Source organism: Microcebus murinus, chromosome 12, assembly GCF_040939455.1.
Source record: "Microcebus murinus isolate Inina chromosome 12, M.murinus_Inina_mat1.0, whole genome shotgun sequence".
In the NCBI taxonomy this organism is placed as follows: domain Eukaryota; kingdom Metazoa; phylum Chordata; class Mammalia; order Primates; family Cheirogaleidae; genus Microcebus; species Microcebus murinus.
The window spans coordinates 81,941,684-81,963,444 of NC_134115.1; the positions used below are offsets into that span (position 1 = coordinate 81,941,684).

Below are 21,761 nucleotides of genomic sequence, written 5' to 3' on the forward strand. Positions count from 1 at the left end.
CAGCTGGCTTTTGTTCCAGTGGATCGTGGGAACAGCCTGGGTGGGGCAGAGGAGGGGCTTCCCAGCAGGTCTCACCTCTGCCACCTGGCATGGTTCCTACCCTGCACCCAGGCTGCTTGGAAGCTGGCACAAGAACTTCTGCGGGGCCCACAGGATGGCTAGGTGTGCTGGGGAAACTGAGGGAGAGAACCTGTGGGTGTGACCTTGGGCCTGAACCTTCCCCTTTCTAGGCTCAGTTTCCCCAGCCGTGAAAAAGGGGAGCTGAGACTGGGACTCTGTCAAGTCAGAGGTGGCTGTGAATCCAGCTAGAGCACCAACTCAGGCCAGCCCCAGGATCTGAGTTCCGAGAGCTTCGGAAAAATTGTTTCCTGATAACTGAGCACCTGCTGCATGCTAGGTGCTGCGCCAGGAGATCTGTGTGCATTACCTCACTGAGTCTTACACCGGCCCTCTGGATTACACCGGCCCTCTGCTTTTGTGTTTGTGCCCATTTTATAAATGAGAATACCTTGTCCAGCATGGCACGGCTGTAAGCTTGGAGTCTGGATGTGAACTCGAGTCTCTTGGACTTAGAGCTTGTGCTCTTCATTTCAGGCAGAGACCTGTGGCCTCAGAGGACAGAGTCCAGCCCTTGGAGAGGATTAAGTCTTTCTGGTTGGATCTGCCCGAGGAGTAGCAAGTTTCCCGGTCTGGAAGCCGTGCGCAGTCCGGGCTGGACCACTCGGCTTCCAGCCCTCTCTCCTCTCTCTCTCTGCAGGGCAGGGTGTGTGGTTCAGATAGCCACTTCCATTCTCAGTTCTGTCCCCAGGCGGTGGGTGACCTCAGCGTTGCACATCGTCTCTGAGCCTCAGTTTCTTACCTACCAAATGGACGCATTTCTGGTGCCACAGAGCTTTAGAAGCCCAAGCGCTCCAGGATCTCGGGTGAAAAGCCGCCTTAGTGGTGATCGCGCAATCATTAACAAAGGGTCTCGGCTGGGGCGGGAGCAGAGGAAGTGAGCGGGCGGCAGCGGCCGAGGTGACAGCTGGAGGGAGGGGCGGGGGTGGAGCCGGGGAGGGGTGGGAGGGGGCGGGCCGGAGCTCCGGGGCAGAGTTGGAGACGCACCCAAGGAGCCTGCAGTCTGTGTCCCGCACCCATCACCGCCCGCGCCATGACCCGTGAGTCCGACCTCGGTGTTCCCGCGCGCCCGGGAATCCTCTTGTCCTCCCGGAGGAGCCTTGAATGCCAGGCTCAGCCCCGCGTCTCTCTCCTCTGCAGGGAGGAGTCTCTGGCTCCGCTTCTCGCTGTTCCTACTGCTGCTGCCACCGTCCCCGGTCCTGCTCGCGGACCCCGGGGCGCCCACGCCAGGTAGGTGGCCCCCTCCCCGCCCACGGGCCGCCCCCTCCCTTGCCCCCGGCTCCCCTCCAGCGGGCCCAGCTTCCCCTTTCTGCGCGCGGTGCCTGGGAAAGCGGAGGGGGCTGAGTCTGTCGGCGGGATGGGGGCTCTCTGCAGACCCCGGGGATGTGGCCTCGGCCAACGGGCTACCGGGGTCTTTTTTGGAAAGACGGCAGACTGGGATCTCGTGCCGGCATGAGGAGAAGGGACAGCCCCCCCTACACCCCCTCACCTGTTCTGGGCCCCCAACTGTCCAAGCAGCCTCCGCTGCCAGCAACCCCGCTGTTTCCTGTGGGGCCCTCTCTCGGGGGAAGCGCGGGGCGCCCAGGGGAAAGCGGGCTGGCGAGCGAGTTCCCTTTCTCCAGCCTCTAACCGTCTGGGGACCCGTCCTGACTCCCAGCCCCGGTGGAGAAGGCCTCCCCTGGTGAAGACCCCGGGTGCACCAGCCGCTGGGGAGGCCAGGAGCTGGAAGCACCTTTATGGAGCCCAGCTGCCTCCTCTGGGGTCTAGTCCTCACCTAGGACATCCCCAATGAGCCGATGAGGAAACTGAGGCTCAGTAGGTGTGATGACCCCTCACCCCCAGGCTCACACAGTACATGGTGGGCTCAGGATTTGAACTCAGGTATCTGACTCCAGACACTTTGCAAATTCTTTACAGGAAAGCTCGTCCTCCCCCTCCCCACAATGGACGCTGGGCCCCTTTTTGTTTCATTTCCCAGAGTTTGATGCAGAAATTCCACCCCTCCCTCCTCCATGCATGTCCCAGGTGAAGGAATTCAGCAACTCTCTTAGCAACTTTCCTCCCCCAGCTCACTGCCTCTGTGTGTGTGTGTGTGTGTGTGTGTGTGTGTGTGTGTGCTCGTGCATGCCCAGCCTGGACACGGCTTCCTCCAGCACCTGGCTGTGTGACCCATTTTTCTTTGGGTCCCCATTTCCCATCTAGAAAGAGGCCAAGAGAGGGTGGGAGGGGGCAGAGGGAGTCCGAGTGTTCTGCCCTGGCTCTAGGAATGCTCCAGGGATTTGGTGCTCAGAGGAGACAGGAGAGATATCTACATGGACCTCAGATCAGACCAAGCTTCCTGGAGGAGAGGATTTGAGTGGGCAGCATTGGGGGAAGCCATGGAGGGGTCGGAGGGTGCTCTAGGAAAGGGTTTGGGTTGGGAAAAGCCTGGTTTGTGGATAGAGGAAGAAGACACATGTCCCCAGCACTTTATAGTTTACAAAGGCTAGCTGTGAGCATCTACTTCTTTGGCTTTGCCAGGGAGATGTGTTAGACCCATTCTATAGAAGGGGACTCTGAGGCCCAGCGGGAGGGAGCTCACTTTTCTGGAGCCGCTCAGTGAGTGGGTGGCTGAGCTAGGGCGGACCAGGCTGCCTCAACCACCCATCTTGTCAGTCCCAACCAGCCCAGCACTTCCTCTGAGGCCCTATCCGGCCCCATCCTGGCTCCCCATGGTAGGCAGGGCCCTGCTGCACTTTTATTTACTTTTTGTCTGCTCACTAATGCACAATGAGCCATGGTCGTGCCATTTGGGTTTTTGCCTTTTCTCCCCCCCCCTTTATTTTTTATTTGTATATATTCACAGGGTGCAAGTGCAATTTTGCTGCATTGACATTAACACATAGCTGGTGTTTGCCTTTTCTACTTAATTTTATTTAATTAGTGTTTAACTGGAATTGTTTTTTTCATTCCTGAGGGCGTGCTTTATGCCAGTCTTGGGCTGGAGCCTGGAGACACAGAGCTGGGAGGAGCTAACAGTCTGATGGTGGAGACAGAAATGTCACAGACTGTCATCCAAGGGGATCAGGGCCGTGCTGAGGGGAGCACAGGGGTGTGTGGGGCTCAGGGAGGGAGCAGCTGCCTCTCATTGCCAGGAATTGAGGGGGGCTTCTTGAAGGGGGTGACATTGGAACTGGACCTTGAAAGGGGTGGCAGATGGGGGAGAGGACTGAAGCACCGTATGGGGTAGTTGGGAGCCGGAGGATGAGGACGGACAGATGACGTGGGGGCGAGACTGGAGGCTGGGGAGGCAGGATGAAGGCTCCTGCAAAGATCCAGGGAAGAATGGGTGACAAGAGGGGTGAAGGGGCAGGAGGTCGGGGCTGCCTTCGTACCCCAAGCCTGCAAGAGATGAGGGCTGCAGACTCACCTGGGAGGGCAGGTGGAGGTGAGCTTCTTGCTTCTGTCTCTCTGGCGGGGCAGGAGACAGAGTCAGCTTGGAGGCCAGGCTGTGCTGGGGGATGCTCAATGCTCAAGTTCTTCCCCTCTTGTCCCTGGACTTGGCTTAGGGCTGGCTCCCTAGCTAGGGATAGGGCACGACCTGGTGACCAGAGCTGCCCACCAGGCAGAGGAGCAGGAGGCCAGCTAACGCTGGCACACGGCCTGGCAGTGCCAAAGCCTCCCTGCCACCTGCTGTCTCCTATCTCTAGTGCCAGCTGGGTCTGCAGGCCAGGCGGGGGCTGCCTCCCCAGCTAGCCTCCTCCAGCTGCTGGGTCCCTCTGTCTGGACCTGGTATGCTGGGGGTAGCAAGGGGTAGGGACTGGGGCCCGGCCCAGCTAGTCAGGGCCCCTTTTTTCTCTTTGGCTGCCAGGCCCCTGGAGCTTCTCTAAATATTATTCTTAGGGGATTTGTGGCCAACTTCCTTACTGGGCCCTCTTGCAGGCTGCTGCCTCCGCATCTCGCAGTACTTGGTGTTCTGCGGCTGTGCCCGTCCCTTCGTCACGCTCAGCCCTAGGCCTGGAGCCCTGACTCTCGGGCCAGGGTCGTTGGAAAGGGTCTGGAGCCAGGCAGTCCTGGAGGGCCCTCATCTGGGACTGTGGACTGACCGCTTGGCCTTTGGGTCCCACGTGTCTCGTGTGCAGTGTGGGTGTGCTGGTCACCCCCACCTCCAGGTGTCTTGAGGACTCGGTGAGAACATGCTGTAAAGCTCTCTTCTGACGGCGGCGCAGGGGAAATGACAGAGAGGGTTAGACCGGCTCCCCCCAGAGTAGAGAAGGGGACAGGGTGGCCGAATGGAAGGCCTCCTTTGAGCCTGCCTGCTCCATGCCTTTCACGGGATTTACAGGAAAATGAGGCCCCGAGGGTGGAAGGGGTTTGCCCGAGGACACGTGGCCACTCTCTAGTACATATTTCCGGAGCCCCTGCTTGCTGCCTGGCCCCGTGTGGTCTGTGGGGAATCAGTATGAATTAGACTCGGCGCCTGCATCTCCCCAGTTCTCTTTCTTGACGGGTGTCCGGCCCTGAGCACAGGACTGGGCTGGCGTGAAAGCATGCAGGATTGGAGTTAGAATGAAGGAAGACCTTTCTGTATGAATAGTTCCCAGAGGTCTGGTCGAGGTAGGACCTCTGGGGTCCTTGTGTCGTTTGTTCAGTATTTTCAAAGTTTACCCCAAAGGAACAGTAACAAACCTACCCGGGGGTCACTCCCAGCCTGTGGCTCAAAGTGACTCTCCCATCCCATCTGTTCCCCAAATCTGGGCCCCGGCTCCTCCAGGAGGAGGGGAAGGGAGGAGAAGTGGGTTTAGGTCTTGGCTCTGCAACTTCAAAGCGGCGGGGTCTGAGCAAGTCTCCTGCCTTCTCTGCGCCTGGCACTCCTCATTTCGCAATGGTGAGTCTCCCCCCCCTCCCCTGGGGGGGGGGCGTGCAGGGCAGACAGATGACGGGGAGGTATGTGAGGTCCTGGGCTTGGTAGGCTGGAGCCCTGGCTTCCCTGGCCTGACAGTGGCAGGACGCCTGGCTGGTGCCAAGCAGCACCCAGTCTCCTCTCGGCCCAGCCTGCCACCCTGGGGCCCCAGCCTGCCACCCTGGGGCCCCGGTGGCTGCTGCTGCCCTTGCTGGGAGAACTTTCTCTGCCCTGGGGCAGCTGGTGTTTATGGAAAGGACGTGGGGGAGGAGGGAGGGAGAGCTGGAGAGCCGTGCTGGGAAGGAGGAGCCTCCGCTGAGGACAGCCTCTCCTGGCAGGAGAGGGATGTGGGCAGCCGCTGGAGGTCTGCAGCCTGCCTGCCTGCCTGCGGGCAGCACCCTGGGGCTGTATACAGCAGGACGCCTTCCTGCAGGACCTCAGAGAGCTGCTGAGGGCTGGGAAGATGACCGACTCTTTGGCCAAGCGGGGGTAGGGGGGGGTGGGGGGGTTGCCAGTCTCCTCACTTGGTTTTATTTATTCCACACACATTTGTTAAGCTCTGGCCACCACATCTGGACCCAGGACCTGGGTTGAACCCCAGCTCTGTGCGTGGCCTGTGTCAGGGAAGGCGGGGCCTCTTCTCTGGGAAGCCTGTGGTGGACACATGTCACGTTGGAACCCGGAGCCAGGCGGGGACAGTGTGGGGAGTGAGTGTGGACATGCAGGGGGAGCTTTCTGGGCGAGGCAAGGCGTGCTCTCAGTCGAGAGGGTCAGGTGGATTTGGAGGAATTTATCCAAGAGGAGCTGCTGGCTGCGTAAAAGATGGATGTGCGTGTCAGGCTTGGGTTTGAGGGAGGGGCTGCCACGGCATGCTGGCATGCCTGGGCTGGAGGGACTGCTGGATCCCTGCTGTGGTGGGGACAGGGAGGTTGAGACCAGAGGGGGCCTGTGCCTTTAGCAGCCCCTCTGCCCTCCGAGGGGTAGGACTGGGCCCTGTGTGCCCGAGTGGGGAGCGGGCGGTGAGGCGCAGGGTCTCCTGCGCAGGCGAGTTAGCCACAGCAGAGTGTCTTTCACAAGGAGGAGCGTCCCCCGCAGAGGCGAGGAGTCCTTCCTTGGAGGCATCAGATCCCTGAGCCGGCTGGGGGGGTCCTCTTGAGGCTCCCTGGTCTGTGGTCCTGCCTGCCAGGTCCGTCTGGGGCAGCCTGATAAGACCTTTTGGCCCCGCCTCCTTCCCATCTGCCCCTCCCTCCACAGCCCTGCCGGGACCACACAGATGCCATTGTAGGGCTATGGGGTGTCACCAGGGCTTAAGCAAAACTATTTGCATGATTCCTGTGACTCTTGCTTGTTCCTGTATATGTGTGTGGGGAGGGTGGGGAGCGGCGCTGGGGGCCCAGGGGGACCCTGCCCAGGCCAAGCCCTGTGCTGCGAAGTGAGGGACTGCGATGGGGGCAGGGTGGGTGCAGGCCTTGCCCAGGGTCATGTCCTCTGATCGCAGTGCCTGGGATGACTGCCCGTGTCATCCTGGGTTGTTCCGCCTTTTGCTACCCTCTTGACCCCCAATAATCAGTGGCACGAAGAATAGAAGTTCCCTGTGACTTTGTCCCCGAGCCCCATAAGGAAATGTGTTCATAGGAGGGAGCCTGGCGTTCTCTGTGCCAGGTAGGAGCCTCCTGCTGGAGCCAGGAGTCCTGGGGCTGCCGGGGTCCGTGCTGTTCCCTTGGCCAAGTGGCCCCCCCTCCCTGAGGCTCAGTCCCCAGGTCCCCACGCTGAGCAGTGAGGGGTCTCTGCATGGGGTGGGGGGTGCGTCCGAATGAACCTGAGGAGTCTCTGACTTTGCTGCTGAAGAATCAGAGGCAGTGCCGATTTGGGCGAGGGGCAGGGGGTCAGATGCAGGGGGACTTCCTTGTGGGTCGCTCCAGGAGGCAGGAGGGTGATGCCAGAGCTCCACTCTCCCTTCAGAGGATTCTTCTTGTCTCCCGGGTTCCCTTGGTCCGTGACCGTCCTCAGGGTCCTAGAGCCTGGACCCAAAGGGACTTGGTCTGTGCCTAGGGAGAATGGGGGACGAGGCAGCTGGGACTCTGGTCTCCCTCCCTCCCCTCACTCCCCACCCTGTCCCCAGAGTTCCAGAAAACTTCTTTCCTTGGACTTGATTCAGCGGTCCCCAACCTTTTTGGCACCAGGGCCCAGGTTCATGGAAGACAATTTGTCCACAGACGGGAGTGGGGGTGGGGTGGGGGGGAGGGATGGTGGGGGTGGGCGTGGTGGGGTGTGGGGAGAGGCAGAACTCAGGCAATGATGAGCCACCCTGTTTTCCTAACAGGCCAAGGGCCCCGGCGTTGTCGACCTCAGACGTGATTGCCCAGTCTGTGGGGGTTGAGTGGAAGTGAGGGGATGGGCATTTGGTCTGGGGTGACTTGCTGGGTGACCTGTCTGGCTGTCACGTTTTCTGGCCTCAGCTTCTGCATCTGCAAAGTGGGTATTATGATACCTGCTCCTCCCTCCCTTCTACAGAAATGGAGGGATGGTGGGAGGTCTCATTTTCCCAGTGCCCAGGTGCTCAGAGCTTGGGGGCTGGTCTGGGATGACTCCCTCCCAGTCCTTGTTCCTTTTCTGAACCCCACCAGCCCTGCCCTTGCTGCCGGGCTCTGACTAGGCAGGAAGTGAATGCTCTAGAGGGCTGTGGCTACAGCATCTTATCTATTTCCTAACCTTCCATGCCTTAGCCTGGGGACTGGACTCTTCCCCTGTTCCACTTTGGTGGCATTAGGGAGGGAGGGGACTTCCTGTGGGGGCCCGGATGTGGCCTGGGCTGGAGAGCCAGAGCAGGTCCTGGGGGGGTTATGTTCATGGCTGTAGGAACAGGGAGGGCCCTTAGGGGAACTGTGAAGTGCAGAGAAGGGTCGCTCAGTGCTTTAGGACAGACCTGCAACTTGAGTTCATGCCTCTGGCCCCTCATTTGCCCGTTGGGGGCTGGGTGGGGTCAGGAGGCCACCCTCGTGCGGTCTCTGATCCCTGTTTCTCACCCACAGTGGACCCCTGCTGTTACTATCCGTGCCAGCACCAGGGCATCTGTGTGCGCTTCGGCCTTGACAGCTACCAGTGTGACTGCACCCGCACGGGCTATTCCGGCCCCAACTGCACCGTCCGTGAGCCGGGCCTCCAGCCCCCGCTCCTCTCCTGGGCCTCCTGCTCCCCTGGGCTCCTCCCCTAGACCCCCGTCTCCTGCCTGTGTCTGTGGCCATGGCCCCGTTCTCCTTCCTTGCCCGGTTTTGCCCCTTTCCCTGACCTGGCTCCAGCACGAGCCCTTGCTCCTGGTCCCCCCTCACTCCCTGGTTCTGGGCTCTGTGGCGTCTTCACACCTGCCCTGGGCCCTGTCCTCATGCCTGGTTCTGGCTCTGTTGTGTTCCATCCGTACCCCTGCCCCATGGGTGCCACCCTGTTCCATCCTGGCCCTGGTCCTCAGTCCCCGTCGTCCACTCTGGCTGCTTCTGGTGCTGCCAGGAGGCCCCGACTGAATGGCTCCCAATGCCCCTGCAGCTGAGCTGTGGACCTGGCTCCGGAATTCTCTGAGACCCAGCCCCTCTTTCCTCCACTTCCTGCTCACTCACGGGCGCTTGTTCTGGGAGTTTGTCAATGCCACCTTCATCCGAGACATGCTCATGCGTCTGGTACTCACAGGTGGGTGTGGGCAGGGCCCCCCTAATCTGGGGGAGCAAAAAATTCTGCCAGTTCTTGGGATTCTTTTTTTTTTTTAGACACAGTCTCACTCTGTTGCCCGGGCTAGAGGGCCGTGGCGTCAGCCTAGCTCACAGCAACCTCAAACTCCTGGGCTCAAGCAATCCTTCTGCCTCAGCCTCACAAGTAGCTGGGACTACAGGCATGTGCCACCATGCCCGGCTAATTTTATATATATATATATTTTTAGTTGGCCAATTAATTTCTTTCTGTTTATAGTAGAGATGGGGTCTCGCTCTTGCTCAGGCTGGTTTGGAACTCCTGACCTTGAGTGATCTGCCTGTCTCCACCTCCCAGAGTGTTAGGATTACAGGCATGAGCCACCATGCCTGGCCAGTTCTTGAGATTCTTTATATTTGATAAGGGCTGTGGGTGGGAAGGGGCTATGATGCCAGATAAACAAGCCCCAACCCAAGAGGAGGCGGGGAAGGGGGGTGGAACTGCGGTGGGAACACACTGTCACCGTTATTTTTGTTCTCTGCAGTACGTTCCAACCTTATCCCCAGCCCCCCCACCTACAACTTAGCACATGACTACATCAGCTGGGAATCCTTCTCCAACGTGAGCTATTACACTCGCATTCTGCCTTCTGTGCCTGAAGGCTGCCCCACGCCCATGGGGACCAAAGGTAATGGGACTGGGGTGAGAGGCTGGGTCTTGGGGTCACAGGAGGTGCTCAGTTCTCCTCTTTGGGAAGAACAGATAGAAGAACAATTATTGACCCATTCCACAGATGGGTAGACCAAGGCAAGACATATGGCATGTTCAGAATCAGGGTTGAGGACAGGCAAGGGCAGCAAAGGGTCTTGCCCGAGGTCACTAGAAAGTCAGGGCAGACTAATGTCTCCATAGTTCCAGGGTGCCCCTTTGCTCGAACCTTGTCTTGCTGGGGTGGGAGTGACTCAACAGTTGAAATGCAGGAAGTAATGAATAGTGTGCTATTTATTGGGTACTAATTCTGTTTGGTTCTTTCCTAATGTAAATGGCTTCACATGCTTTACCAGTGTAGGGAACAAATAAGGTCACATTTTTTTCTTTCATTGCCCAAGATTCCACTTGGCTTCATTGGCAGGGGTCTTCCTCCTAAGGCCTTCTTCTCATTTCACCCCTAATTGTCCAAAAACCTAGGGGTTACTCAGTTCAGACCCATCAGTTCAACTTCAAGTACAGAGAGGACTAGAGTCTCCATCTCTGCTGAACTTCACTTCCTGCCACATGGTGTTGCTGTTGCGCACTGGTCCTGTGCAGCCCTGTGTTTGTGTGCTTTTGTGGGTTCAGAACCTTGCATATGTATTAATGTCCCTACCTGGGTTTTGAGGGCACTGCTCTGATGGTTTTCACTCACAGGTTAGCTGCTATTCCCAAAGCATGACCATTCCACCAGGATAGCTGGATCTTGCCAACATTTTGTTGGAATCAATCTTTGTCCAATGTCCATGAGTGATGATTTTAAATTATAGCATACAAATCATTCCCTCCAACTTCCCTTTTAGTGGGTTCCCTTTGTGGTTCTTAATATCTTTTCCTGCCAAGGAACCCAGTTGGCCATCTCAATCCAAAGAATTTCTATTGATTTTGAACCTTCAACATTGGGTCTCACCTGAGGTATTGTGAAGGGATGCCTTTACCAGAACCCAAAACATTCTACCATTCCTTTCTGTAAGGGCTCTGGATGCCAATTCATCTGACATTGACATAATTAAGGAACACTTATTCTTATGATGACAGACACCTGCTTCAAGATGACTTGTTGTCTTTATGCCAGACATAGAAAGACTGGAATCATTTAAAATAGGTTGGCAAACGATAGCCTGCAGGCCTCATCCAGCCCATCCCCTGTTTTTGTCAATAAAGTTTTATTGGAACACAGTCACACTGAATAGATGTGACAGAGACCATATAGTGTGCAAAGCCTAAAATATTTTCTATCTGTCTTTTCACAAAAAAGGTTTGCTAACCCTTGATTTAAAAGATTCTACCCACTAGTTCTCTGTCATGCTTACATTATCTGTTGCAATCCTCAAATCCACTGTGACAAATGAATATCATTTGCCCTGAATTAAAGATGAAGAAAGTGAGGCTCTGAGAGGTGAGATAACTTATCTATGTTCACACAATCAGCAAATAGTGTAGTCAGTTGCAAACAGGCCACGGAGTCCACGCTCTCTTTTTTTTTTTTTTTCTTTTTGGTTAACTTTTTCATCATGGAGAGATTGCACATATACACGAAAGTTGACAGAAAAGTATAATGAACTAGGTGCCCATTTCCCAGTTTCAACACTTACCCACAATTTGCCAATCTTACTTCATCTAGCCCTGCTCATATTTTTATAAAGTATTTTAAAGCAAATTTCAAATATCATGCTGCTTAACCCATAAATCCTTCTAGGTTCTAAGGTTTTTGGTGGAGAGGGGGCTACCTGGTGGTGGTGGGAGATGGTCTCGAGGAGGCCACTCCGGGCTTCCTGCCTGGGCCAGTTCTCTGGGTGAGCCCGGAAGTCCTGAGGGCAGGAAGATCCAGGCAGTAGCAGCTGCTGCTCTTTCCTACTCCTCCACCAGGGAAGAAGCAGCTGCCAGATGCCCAACTCCTGGGCCGTCGCTTCCTGCTCAGGAGGAAGTTCATACCTGACCCCCAAGGCACGAACCTCATGTTTGCCTTCTTTGCACAACACTTCACCCACCAGTTCTTCAAAACGTCCGGCAAGATGGGTCCTGGCTTCACCAAGGCCTTGGGCCACGGGGTGAGTACCCAGGAGGGACTCAGGACTACTCTGGCCTAACTTAGAACATGCACGTCACTGATAGTGGGCCGGGAACCAGGTGAGCTGAGTGGCCCCCTCTCTGTCCTCAGGTAGACCTTGGCCACATATATGGAGACAATCTGGAGCGTCAGTATCAGCTGCGGCTCTTTAAAGACGGGAAACTCAAGTACCAGGTAGTGCTGGGCCTGGGGGTGGTGCAGTGGGAGGGGTCTCCCGTGGTCTCCCCTAGCAAAGGCTGCTGGGGGCCCAGGTCATGTCCTGAGGGGGCCAGTCACAGGAACGGGAGGTGTGTGCCAGAAGGAGGGACAGTAAACCCTGGGAGAAGGTGCCAGGCACGAGAAACAATCAAGGAGCAGATCTGGGCTCTCACGTCCTCTGGGAGGTGGATTTTGGAGCTCAATAGGAGATAGACATTTGCAGTCTGAATTTACTCATTTAATTATTCCACAATATTAACTGGGCATTATAATATGCCTGGCATAGGGGATTGAGCAATGACCATTATATTTACGGGCCCTGCCTTCAAGGAAGCACAGGCATAAACTCTAGGATGCTAGTTCTATGAGGACATCTTGTCTAAACTACCAATGTCCAACAGAAATGTCATGTGAGCCACATATATAATTAAAATTTTCTAGTGGCCACATTAAAGAAGGTAGAAAGAAACAGGTGAAGTGGATTTTAATAATGTATTTTACTTGATGCAATATGTCCAGAATATTATCATTTTAAGACATAATCAATAAGAAACTATTAACAAAATATCTCACATGCTTTTTTCCATGCTAAATCTTTGATATCTGGTGCATATTTTACACTCATAGGACATCTCTATTTGGATGCTAAATTTTCATTGGAGATATTTAATCTGTATTTAGATTTCATAAAACTTATAGTTGATTAAGTAGATTCACACGCTCACGTTGTTCCAAGCATATTTAAAGGTTTTCCAACAGCTGAAGTATCAATTTTAAAATTTGTTTTATGTAGGTTTTACTTAATTTAGATTTAAATAAAATGAAGTAAAATTCTTCATTCACACTAGCCACATTTCTAGTGCTCAGTAGTCATACATAGCTAGTGGCTACTAGAGGGGATTGTACAAGTCTAAACAAACAAAAACCAAAACAAAGTTTGTTGCTGAATCTTTAGGGCTAAGAACAGTACTTGGCATATGGCAGTCCCTTGGCGTATATTTACTGAATGAATGAAGAACCTGCCATGTAGTTAGTTACACTTGTGGCAACTGCCACCAAGGAGAAGCTGTGGGTACCACTGGAGTGTCTGTAGGTTGGGGAAGGCCTCCCTGGGAAGTTATGAATAAGTTGAGAGGTGCATGAAGGATGAGGAGGAGTTAGGGAGACCAAGAATGGGAAAAGGCTTTGCAGGCGGAGGGTTCAGCAAGTGCAAAGGCTCGGAGTAGGAGGCAGCTTGGAGTGTAAGAAGGGGAGGATTGGCTGAACCTGGTGATGGAAGGTCAGAAAGATTCCAGGTGAAGGCAGAGACGTCTGCAGGGACCGTGTTAAGGATTTCTGATTTCTGCCAAGAGCAGAGAGAGGACTTGGAAGGGTTTTAAGCCAGCATGTGATGCAATACTTAGGTTTTTTTTTTTTTTTTTTTTTTTAAGGATTGCCTTGGCTGCAGTGTAGAGACTGGACTGTCTGGGGGCAGGAGTGGACCAGGGAGCCCGCTTAGGGAGAGGAGCAGGGTGGGAGATGAGGGTGGGTTGCCCAATCATGGTGATAGAAGAGATGGAGAGGGGATGATTTTAAGGAAGGATTGGGAGGCGGAATGAACAGCCGTGGTTGAGGAGGACCGGCAGCTGGATGTAGGGGTGGGAGGGATTGGCTGTGGGCAGCTGCCGGTGGCCCCCACCCCAGGTTGCCAGGTGGCCCTACCCCACAGGTGCTGGATGGAGAGGTGTACCCGCCCTCCGTAGAAGAGGCCAATGTGCTGATGCGGTACCCTCGGGGCGTGCCGCCCCAGAGCCAGATGGCCGTGGGCCAGGAGGTGTTTGGGCTGCTTCCCGGGCTCATGCTCTATGCCACGCTCTGGCTACGTGAGCACAATCGTGTGTGCGACCTGCTGAAGGCCGAGCACCCCACGTGGGGCGATGAGCAGCTCTTCCAGACGACCCGCCTCATCCTCATAGGTAAGGACCCCAAACCTGCCCTGCCCTGGGAGGTCACGCCCTCCATCCTGAGAAAAAGGGGGTAGGGAACTGGGGATCCTGGCTCTTCTGCTCACTGACCTTGGGACCTGGAGCAGGTCTTTCCTCCTCCGTGAGCCCCCGTCTCCAAATCTGTACCCTGGGGCAAGGGATGGTTGGAAGGATTTGTTGAGATGATGAATGGGAAGGTGCACATAGTAGGCCTTCAGAAAAACGGATGACTGTGAAGGTTGATTATTAGCTGGGTGACTCACAGCACAGCTGACAGCCACCCCAAATCTCAGTTTCCCTGTAGCACTGTGCCCGGATGAGCACTTGACGTCCCCAGCGCGTGCAGGGTCAGACTCCAGCTTGTTTCCTGCCTTGGCGTGTATCCACCTTCCTGGAGTTTGGTAGCTTTTAGGTGATTCAGGGACAGGATATTTTTGTGTCCCCTACGGGGGCGAGTCTGCAACCTAAAATGTCAGATGGTTTCCTGCCTGGGAGCTTGGCTCCTGACATGCCTGTCCAGACCTTGTTCACTCTGAGTCACCAGCCACCCCCTTCCCCCACCTCTGGGCACCACTGGGCATGGCTGGTCCCAATTATAGTGCCTGATTCACTGGAGCCTGGAAGAGCCAGGCATCGGGGATAGGAGCAGTTTGAGGGTGGGCCGGCTGGTTCTGAAGTCCCAGAATTGTGAAACCTTGACCAGAGACGGCAAGTCTTTGGCCAGAGGCCGCCCAGCACTCTCGCTGATGATGAATCTGTGACCAAGGGCAGGACTCCTAGGGCACTGCAATTCCAGTGTTCTTTTAACTTTTCATCATCTTATGAACCAGATACAATGACCCTGGTGAAAACTGAGATTCAGAGACATTAAGTGAATTCTCCAAGGCCACTCAGCAGAGGGAGACTTGAGGTCTGGCTGCCACCAAAATTCATGCTACTTCCACTCCATCTCAAGGGGCCTCTTCCTGAGTGGGGAGGGGTTGCAAGCCTCAGTCTGGTGTTTTGTGACACGCAAGTAGGGGGAGGGGATTCACCCCTCACGCCCACACTTAGAACTTCTGCTTCTGGCCCACATGTGTGGACAGCCCCTCTTATGCCAGGCCCTGTGGCAGCAGTGTAGACGTACTCATTGACTATTTCTCAAAACAACCCCGCGAATATTATTACACTGATATTATTGATATCATACACATTTTACAGATAAGGGAAGTGAAGTTCAGAGAGATTAAATAATTTGGCCCAAGCTTAGGTAGCTAGAAATGGTGAAGCCGAGATTTGGACCCAGGCCTGCAGATTTGAAACTCTGTGGCTTCCAGTCAATTTGCTAAAAGCCAGTTTTTTTAGTGGATAATTGACCAAAATATTAGTTTCTTTCAATATCAAGTTGGCCAGTTTTCATTTTGTTATAGAATGTTCAACTTGCTTCTTCCCTTGCTTTATAGCTGGGTACTGAGGGGGAAAGAGAAAAATCTATTTATAAGAATTCTGATATATAAGAAATGTATTTTTTGAGATATATTTAAGACCAGGCTCACCTTCCGTCCTCAGTGTTCTTTTTTTTTTTGCCTCCGGGGCAGCCCTGAGTGATCTACTTGAAGCCCCTGTCCCTCACAGACGGGGTGAGCATAATGACAGCCCCAGGTACATCCTCCACTTTCCCATCTTTGTGGTCTTTCCAACCACTTTGAAGAAGAAGTTGGGGGAGGGAGGTGGAGACCTCGTTTTCATATTGTCCTGCTCAGCCTAGACCCTCCCTCTGGAGTGTGGGAATTAGCTGGCACTCTTGTTTTGGGGCCTCCGTCAAACCTGAGATGGAAAGTTCTATTTTGCATCCCAACCCAAAGAGACAAAGTGGCAGCAGCCAAATAAAATTAAACACCACCCTCCCCTCCAACAATGAAGAGACAAAAACCAAGCCCTTGTCATCAACTGGCCCGCCTTCCGAGCCAGTGTCCCCGTGGCCGTGCTTGGCTGACCCTGCACCCGATCCCGCCCGCCCAGGGGAGACCATCAAGATCGTGATCGAGGAGTACGTGCAGCAGTTGAGCGGCTACTTCCTGCAGCTGAAGTTCGACCCGGAGCTGCTGTTCAAGGCCCAGTTCCAGTACCGCAACCGCATCGCCGTGGAGTTCAACCAGCTCTACCACTGGCACCCCCTCATGCCCGACTCCTTCAAGGTGGGCTCCCGAGAGTACAGCTACGAGCAGTTCTTGTTCAACACCTCCATGCTGCGGGACTACGGCGTCGAGGCCCTGGTGGACGCCTTCTCTCGCCAGAGCGCCGGCCGGGTAAGCCCCAGGGGGCACTGGTGAGGGCGCCGGGGCTGAGGGGTCCGACAGGCCTGGGTCCGAATCCAGGCTTCCTCCTCTGTAACACGGGGGGAGAGTCACTTCTCCAGGGCAGTCGTGAGCGTTCCTGCGTGAATGCGCTTGTTCGCCGGTGGTTCATTCAGCGACAGCAGCCGGGCATTCCTCCGGGTGCCGGGGAGGTAGTGGGGAATTAGCCCATGTGGTCTTGGCTCCTACCTTTTGGCACTTACCCCCTAGAAAGGGATGACTGTCATAGGACAGCTCACACCATCTGAGCACTTGCTGTGTGTGGGTGGAACAGCAGGACATCCAGGCCATGGCGACACAGGGGAAAGTGCCTGCGTATACTGTTTATTAAATTGCAAGCCTGTGTTATGAGCTGAGCCGTGCTCTTCCAAAACCATATGTTGAAGTCCTAACCTCTAGCACCTTAGAACATGACTGCATTTGGAGATAAGGTTTTTAAAGAGGCAATGAAGTTAAAATGAGGTCAGTAGCGTGGGCCCTCAGCCAACAGGACTGGTGTCCATATAAGAAGAAGAGATTAGGACTCAGACGTAGGCAGAGGGAAGACCATGTGAGGACATAGGGAGAGGCCTCAGGAGAAACCAACCCAGCCCACACCTTGATCTTGAACTTCCAGGCTCCAAAGAGAGGAAATACATTTCTGTCGTTTGAGCCGCTCGTTCTGTGGTGCTTTGTCCTGGCAGCCCCAGCCAACTGGCACGCGCTCTTTGCCGGCAGTTCCTAACCAGCTCCCTCGTGAGTGAGCCTCTCCTCTTCCAGGGCTGGCAGCTCCTGCCTGCTCTGTCCCAGCCTGGGGACCCCCTAATTGCCACCCTCAACCCGCACCCCCTTCCTGCTTCTCTGGAATCCTTGTCCCTATGCCCTGTTGTGACTTTGTGGCACCTTATGGGTTTCAGTTTCCTCCTGGTAATTTGACTGGAATTAGCATTTGCTGCACCAGTGAGCAGTCCCTGGCGGGTTTATGGCCTGTGTTCTTCCCTGGGGCACAGACAGCCTTTGTGTGGGGCTGGATGGTTTTCTAAGGCGTGTTCAAGGAATGACCATGATAGCCCGTGAAAAGCCCCTGGGACAGAGTGTGCTGACTCTCAAGATATTAAGAAGATTGTGAGAAGCCATAAGACAGGGCTTCCTCTGATAAGGCAGCATGGCTACCCTCTGGGGGTTACGATGGGACTGATACTGTGGTGAGCCCTATCAGGTGGATGCTCTTACCTTCCCCATTTTACACATGAGGATGTGGTTTGAGCAACACCCCAGGGCCCTGTATTAGTTTGCTGAAGCTGACATAACAAAGTAGCACAAACTGGGTGGCTAAAAGCAAAAGACTGAGGCTGGAAGTCTGAAATCAAGTTGGCAATAGGGCTGTGCTCTCTGTTAAGGTTCTAGGGGACAGCCTGTTCCACGACTTTCTCTCAGCTTCTGGTGGTTGCTGACAATCTTTGGCTTGTAGACGCATCATTCCACTCTCTGCCTCCACTGTCACATGGTGTTCCTGCATCCCTCTTTTCTCATCTTATGAGGACACCAGTTACTGGATTAGGGCCCACCCAGATCCAGTATGGGCTCATCTAAACTGAATTACATCTGCAAAGACTATTTCCACATAAGGTCACTTTCACGGGTGCTGGGGGTGAGGACTGCATCACATCTTTTTGGGGGGACACAATTCAAGCCACAGCAGCCCCAAGCTGGGGTTGGCACCGGTCTCTGCTTTGCTCCAAGGTGTGTGATTTCGCCCAACTCTACTTTTCTTCTTTCCTGCCCAATTATAATTGCTCTACTGAGACAGAGCTCTCTCTTAAGCATTAGCATTTCATCCTGAGCAATAGAGCTTTCTTTAGACCAACGCTTCTTTACTGTTCTGAATCAGAATCTTTTTCCAGAGCCTTCTTTATCTCACCAGGCTACCTGGGTTCGAACTCAAATTCTCCTCCCTATACAGTGGATTGGTTACGTCACCTGTTCGTATATAATTCAAAGGGCTGGGGAACAGTGTGAGCTGGTGAGCCACTAGAGAGGTCCTCCTGGCCCACGCCACACTTCAGAGACAGAAACCGAGACTCAGAGGGGCTCCCTGAGAAAGCACGGCAGCCGTGGACCCGGGGCTGCTCCCTCCTCTCCCTCCTAGCTCAGAAAGACGCGTGACCTAGAGCTCTTCTCCTAGGACCTTGCACAGGCTCCGGGACAGGCTGGCCTGGCTCTCAGACACTGCTGTGCTTCCCTCCTGGCAGATTGGTGGGGGCAGGAACATGGACCACCACGTCCTGCACGTGGCCGTGGATGTCATCAAGGAATCGCGGGAAATGCGGCTGCAGCCTTTCAATGAGTACCGCAAGCGGTTTGGCATGAAGCCCTACACCTCCTTCCAGGAGCTCACAGGTGAGCGGCTGTTTCCTGGACACAGTCCCTGCCCTCGAGCAACTTGCAGGAAAGCGAGGGAGACATCAAGGAGACAGAATGGGACAATGCATGTGGCCAGCCCTGGGACTGTGGGAGTTACGAGGGGCGTGGAGGTGTCCAGCCGGGGTGGTAAGGGGTGGCAGACAACTGCGCTTGGGGAGAGAAGGTGACTTGTCACTGGGTTTGAAGGATAAACAGGAATTTCCTTGTGGGAGAGTAGAGGGAGGAACATTTGAGGGAGAGCAACAGAAAGTACGAAGGCATGGAGATCAGACAGCAGGTGCCTGTGGGGGAACAGGGTAGGTGTGGCTGCAGCCGGGGCTTGTGTTGGGGGCGGTTACTGATGGGAGGCTGGGGCCAAACTGTGTAGAATTTTGGTTTCCTTGCTAAATATTTTGGTTTTTAAATACCCCTTTATAGACCAGCTGCATAAGAATCACTTAGCCGATTAAAATACCAAGTCTCAGAGATTCCGATTCAGTGGGCCTGGATGGATGGTGCCCAAGGATCTGTATATACAAATGTGTGTGTATATTTTTTCCCCAAAGATGCCCAGATGTTGGCAGCCAAATTGGGAACCACTGTCACAGATAAAAGGGAGCCCCCGAAGCAGGGTGTGCCATCGTGTATGGTTCCCTGTGGAGGATGGATTTGAGCAAAGGGGTAGGGAAACTCCATGTCTGTCTCCTCTTGGTCACTGTCTGTGAACACGTGGGGCTGGCAGAGTGGGGCAGATCCTGGGATCAGTGGAGGGGTTCCCTGTTCTCCTGGAACAGCAATCTTTGTCACTCTTTAATCTCCCATGACAAATGGTCCCATCCAAATGGTCACTGGATTTCTGTGTGAGCTTGGACACGTTACATTACATCTTTGTGCTGTAGTAGAATAAAGGGGCTTGGGCCACAGTAAGGCCTTGAAACCTGCCTGTGAAGGGAGCAAGGTGGGGAGAGTCTTCCTGCTGTAATGATCAGGTAATTAGGGCTCAGAGAAGTAGGATGAGTTGCCGAAGGACACATGCTGTTTGGTGGCAGAGCTAGGTCTTTGACTCCTTCTTAGCAAGAGAAGGAAAGTAGCACTTTCTTAGACCCAGTCCAGGAGGAAGGTCAATGTGTGCTTTCCTTCCTGATCGTCTTCCCCAAAGGCAACAAGGCCAAATTTTAGGGGATATGCTCAATCGCTCAAATTGTTCTCCTTGAGTCCCTATTATCCTCAGAAAAAGGTGGGCCTGCAAGGGTCCCTCCCCATAGTGACCTTAATGGCACCATGGCTCTGACTGTGGTTTCTTCCCCTTGCAGGAGAGAAGGAGATGGCAGCAGAGTTGGAGGAGCTGTACGGAGACATCGATGCCTTGGAGTTCTACCCAGGGCTGCTTCTGGAAAAGTGCCTACCGAACTCCATCTTTGGGGAGAGTATGATAGAGATTGGGGCTCCCTTTTCCCTCAAAGGTCTCCTAGGGAATCCCATCTGCTCTCCAGAGTACTGGAAGCCGAGCACGTTTGGTGGAGAGACGGGCTTTAACATCGTCAACACGGCCACGCTGAAGAAGCTGGTCTGCCTCAACACCAAGACCTGCCCCTACGTTTCCTTCCGCGTGCCCGACTCCAGTGGGGACAATGAACCTGTTGTGGAGCGACCATCCACAGAGCTCTGAGGGGGCAGGGAAGCAGCATTCTGGAGACACCAGCCTTGTGCTTGTCATTGCAGAATGCTGAGGCCAGCACTGACAGTCTTAAATGTTGGCTTTCTGGTGTAGCATGGTGAGTGCTGGGGTTGACATCTAGAACTTTGGGTCTCACCCATGGCCTGGAATATTGCGATTTTTGTCATTCTGGAATGCTGAGTTCCTTGTTAACCCTTCAGAATGTAAGAAGTGGTTCTCACTGGGCCTGCCAGAACACTGAGTTCTTTGCTGACAACCTAGCATGTCAGGTTTCTGGTTGATTTGGGATATAGGCATTCTAGAATATGGAGATCCCGATGAAATCTACGGGGTTCTTATTTTGCATTGCAGAATCTTGCCTTTCTGATTGGGGATTCAGAATGTTGTGTTCCCAGCTGATGATCCAGAACAGTGGCTGGTATGCCAGATCAGGCTTGATCTGAATGTCTAGAATGTTGATTTGATTCATTTTCCTGTTGAGTGAGATACCATAGAGCAGGAGATGCTAATGTCCAACAGGAATGCATCGCCGGCATCTGTGCCCGCACTGAGGGGGCAAGAAGGTGGGGTGTCGTTCTTGGAAACCTCTCCCCCCACCCCACTTAGACCCTGGTCCAAGGACGTAGAGAGAACATGTGGGCTTTCTTCATGCCATTGGTTGGAAGCCACCAGAGCCCCGTCCCTATCCAGGTCTTGACTCGTGGCAGCTGTTTCTCATGAAGCTAATAAAATTCTTTCCAAAGTTGCCTGCTGTGTATGTCTTTTGGTCCCATTCCCAAAGCACAGGCAACACTGAAGTGTGGCTGGCCTTTCCCTAGCCACAGCCAGGTGTGCCAGAGGCTGTGGCGTGGGGCTTTCTGAGATCCCCGGGGCCTGTCGCTGTGCAGATGCCATACCGCTGGTGTTTTGTTTCTCACGGTGGGCCAGGCATTGCATTTTTAGGATGCTCTCCTAACATGCCCAAACTCCAGCCCCAGGGGATGCAGATTTCAGTCCCCGCCATCTGATTAAAACAACTTCCTCCCTTACAGAGTGTGCAACACAGGTGAGAGCACTGCTTGTGTGCCAGTTTCACATATTTAATTATCATCTATTCTCACAACAGTGTGAAGTGGGTAGTATCATCCCCAATTCAAAACCGAGGAAACTGAGCCTCAGAGTGGTCAAATGACAGACGTGCCCCACAGGTGCCAGAGCCAGGCTGGGACCCGGGCTCTGGCTGAGTCTAGAACTTGTGCTCCTCTCGATTCCTGGTTTGACTCATAGCCAGGCCTGGTCTTGCCTGTCTGGCTCAGGTTCAAAGGCAGAAGCGTGGGGTGTAGCCTCCACCTTACATGCAGGCTACTCAGTCCCAAATGTTTATTTTCCTAAGTGCCACTTACTGTTAACAGGTTTGGGACATAGCATCGAGTGATCGATACAGACAGGGCTTCTGCCCTTTTGGAGCTCACATTTCAGTGGGGGTAGAACAGACAATAAACAAGAAAACAATGAAGTAAGTGCAAAGTGGGTGTGACTTCTCATTTAATCCACCCTGCTCTGTCCTCCCCTCCTTCGCTCCTGAGATCGGAGATGGAGCAGTGGTGACTGAGGGCAGACAGCCCATTTCCCTCTACGCCAGCCCCGAGACCCTTCCCAGCTATGAGGATCCTCGTAGGCATCAAAGAGAGAGGAGAGGATGGGAAGGTAAGGTTGGGAAAAGGCC

At 54.2% G+C, this 21,761-nt stretch overlaps 1 protein-coding gene across 2 annotated transcripts; it reads left to right on the top strand.

The window, feature by feature from the left end:
* Nucleotides 1-1,064: 1,064 nt before the first annotated feature.
* PTGS1 (prostaglandin-endoperoxide synthase 1) lies at nt 1,065-20,801 on the top strand. 2 transcript variants are annotated; one of them, XM_012771792.2, is made up of 11 exons: nt 1,065-1,157; nt 1,258-1,347; nt 8,032-8,148; nt 8,540-8,680; nt 9,222-9,365; nt 11,297-11,478; nt 11,589-11,672; nt 13,405-13,651; nt 15,662-15,948; nt 18,228-18,375; nt 19,692-20,801. In XM_012771792.2, exons 1-11 carry the CDS (start codon nt 1,151-1,153, stop codon nt 20,045-20,047), a joined length of 1,803 nt encoding a protein of 600 aa, XP_012627246.2. In that variant the 5' UTR covers nt 1,065-1,150; the 3' UTR covers nt 20,048-20,801. The 2 variants fall into 2 exon arrangements, with proteins under 2 accessions (XP_012627246.2, XP_075865133.1); XM_076009018.1 differs by lacking the exons at nt 1,065-1,157; nt 1,258-1,347 and adding an exon at nt 2,042-2,142.
* Nucleotides 20,802-21,761: the final 960 nt, after the last annotated feature.

Coding starts and splice junctions, on each gene's coding strand:
- PTGS1 (XM_012771792.2), top strand. Junction 1,348..8,031: donor CCCCGGGGCGCCCACGCCAG/GTAGGTGGCCCC, acceptor TCTCACCCACAG/TGGACCCCTGCTGTTACTAT. Junction 13,652..15,661: donor GACCCGCCTCATCCTCATAG/GTAAGGACCCCA, acceptor CCGCCCGCCCAG/GGGAGACCATCAAGATCGTG.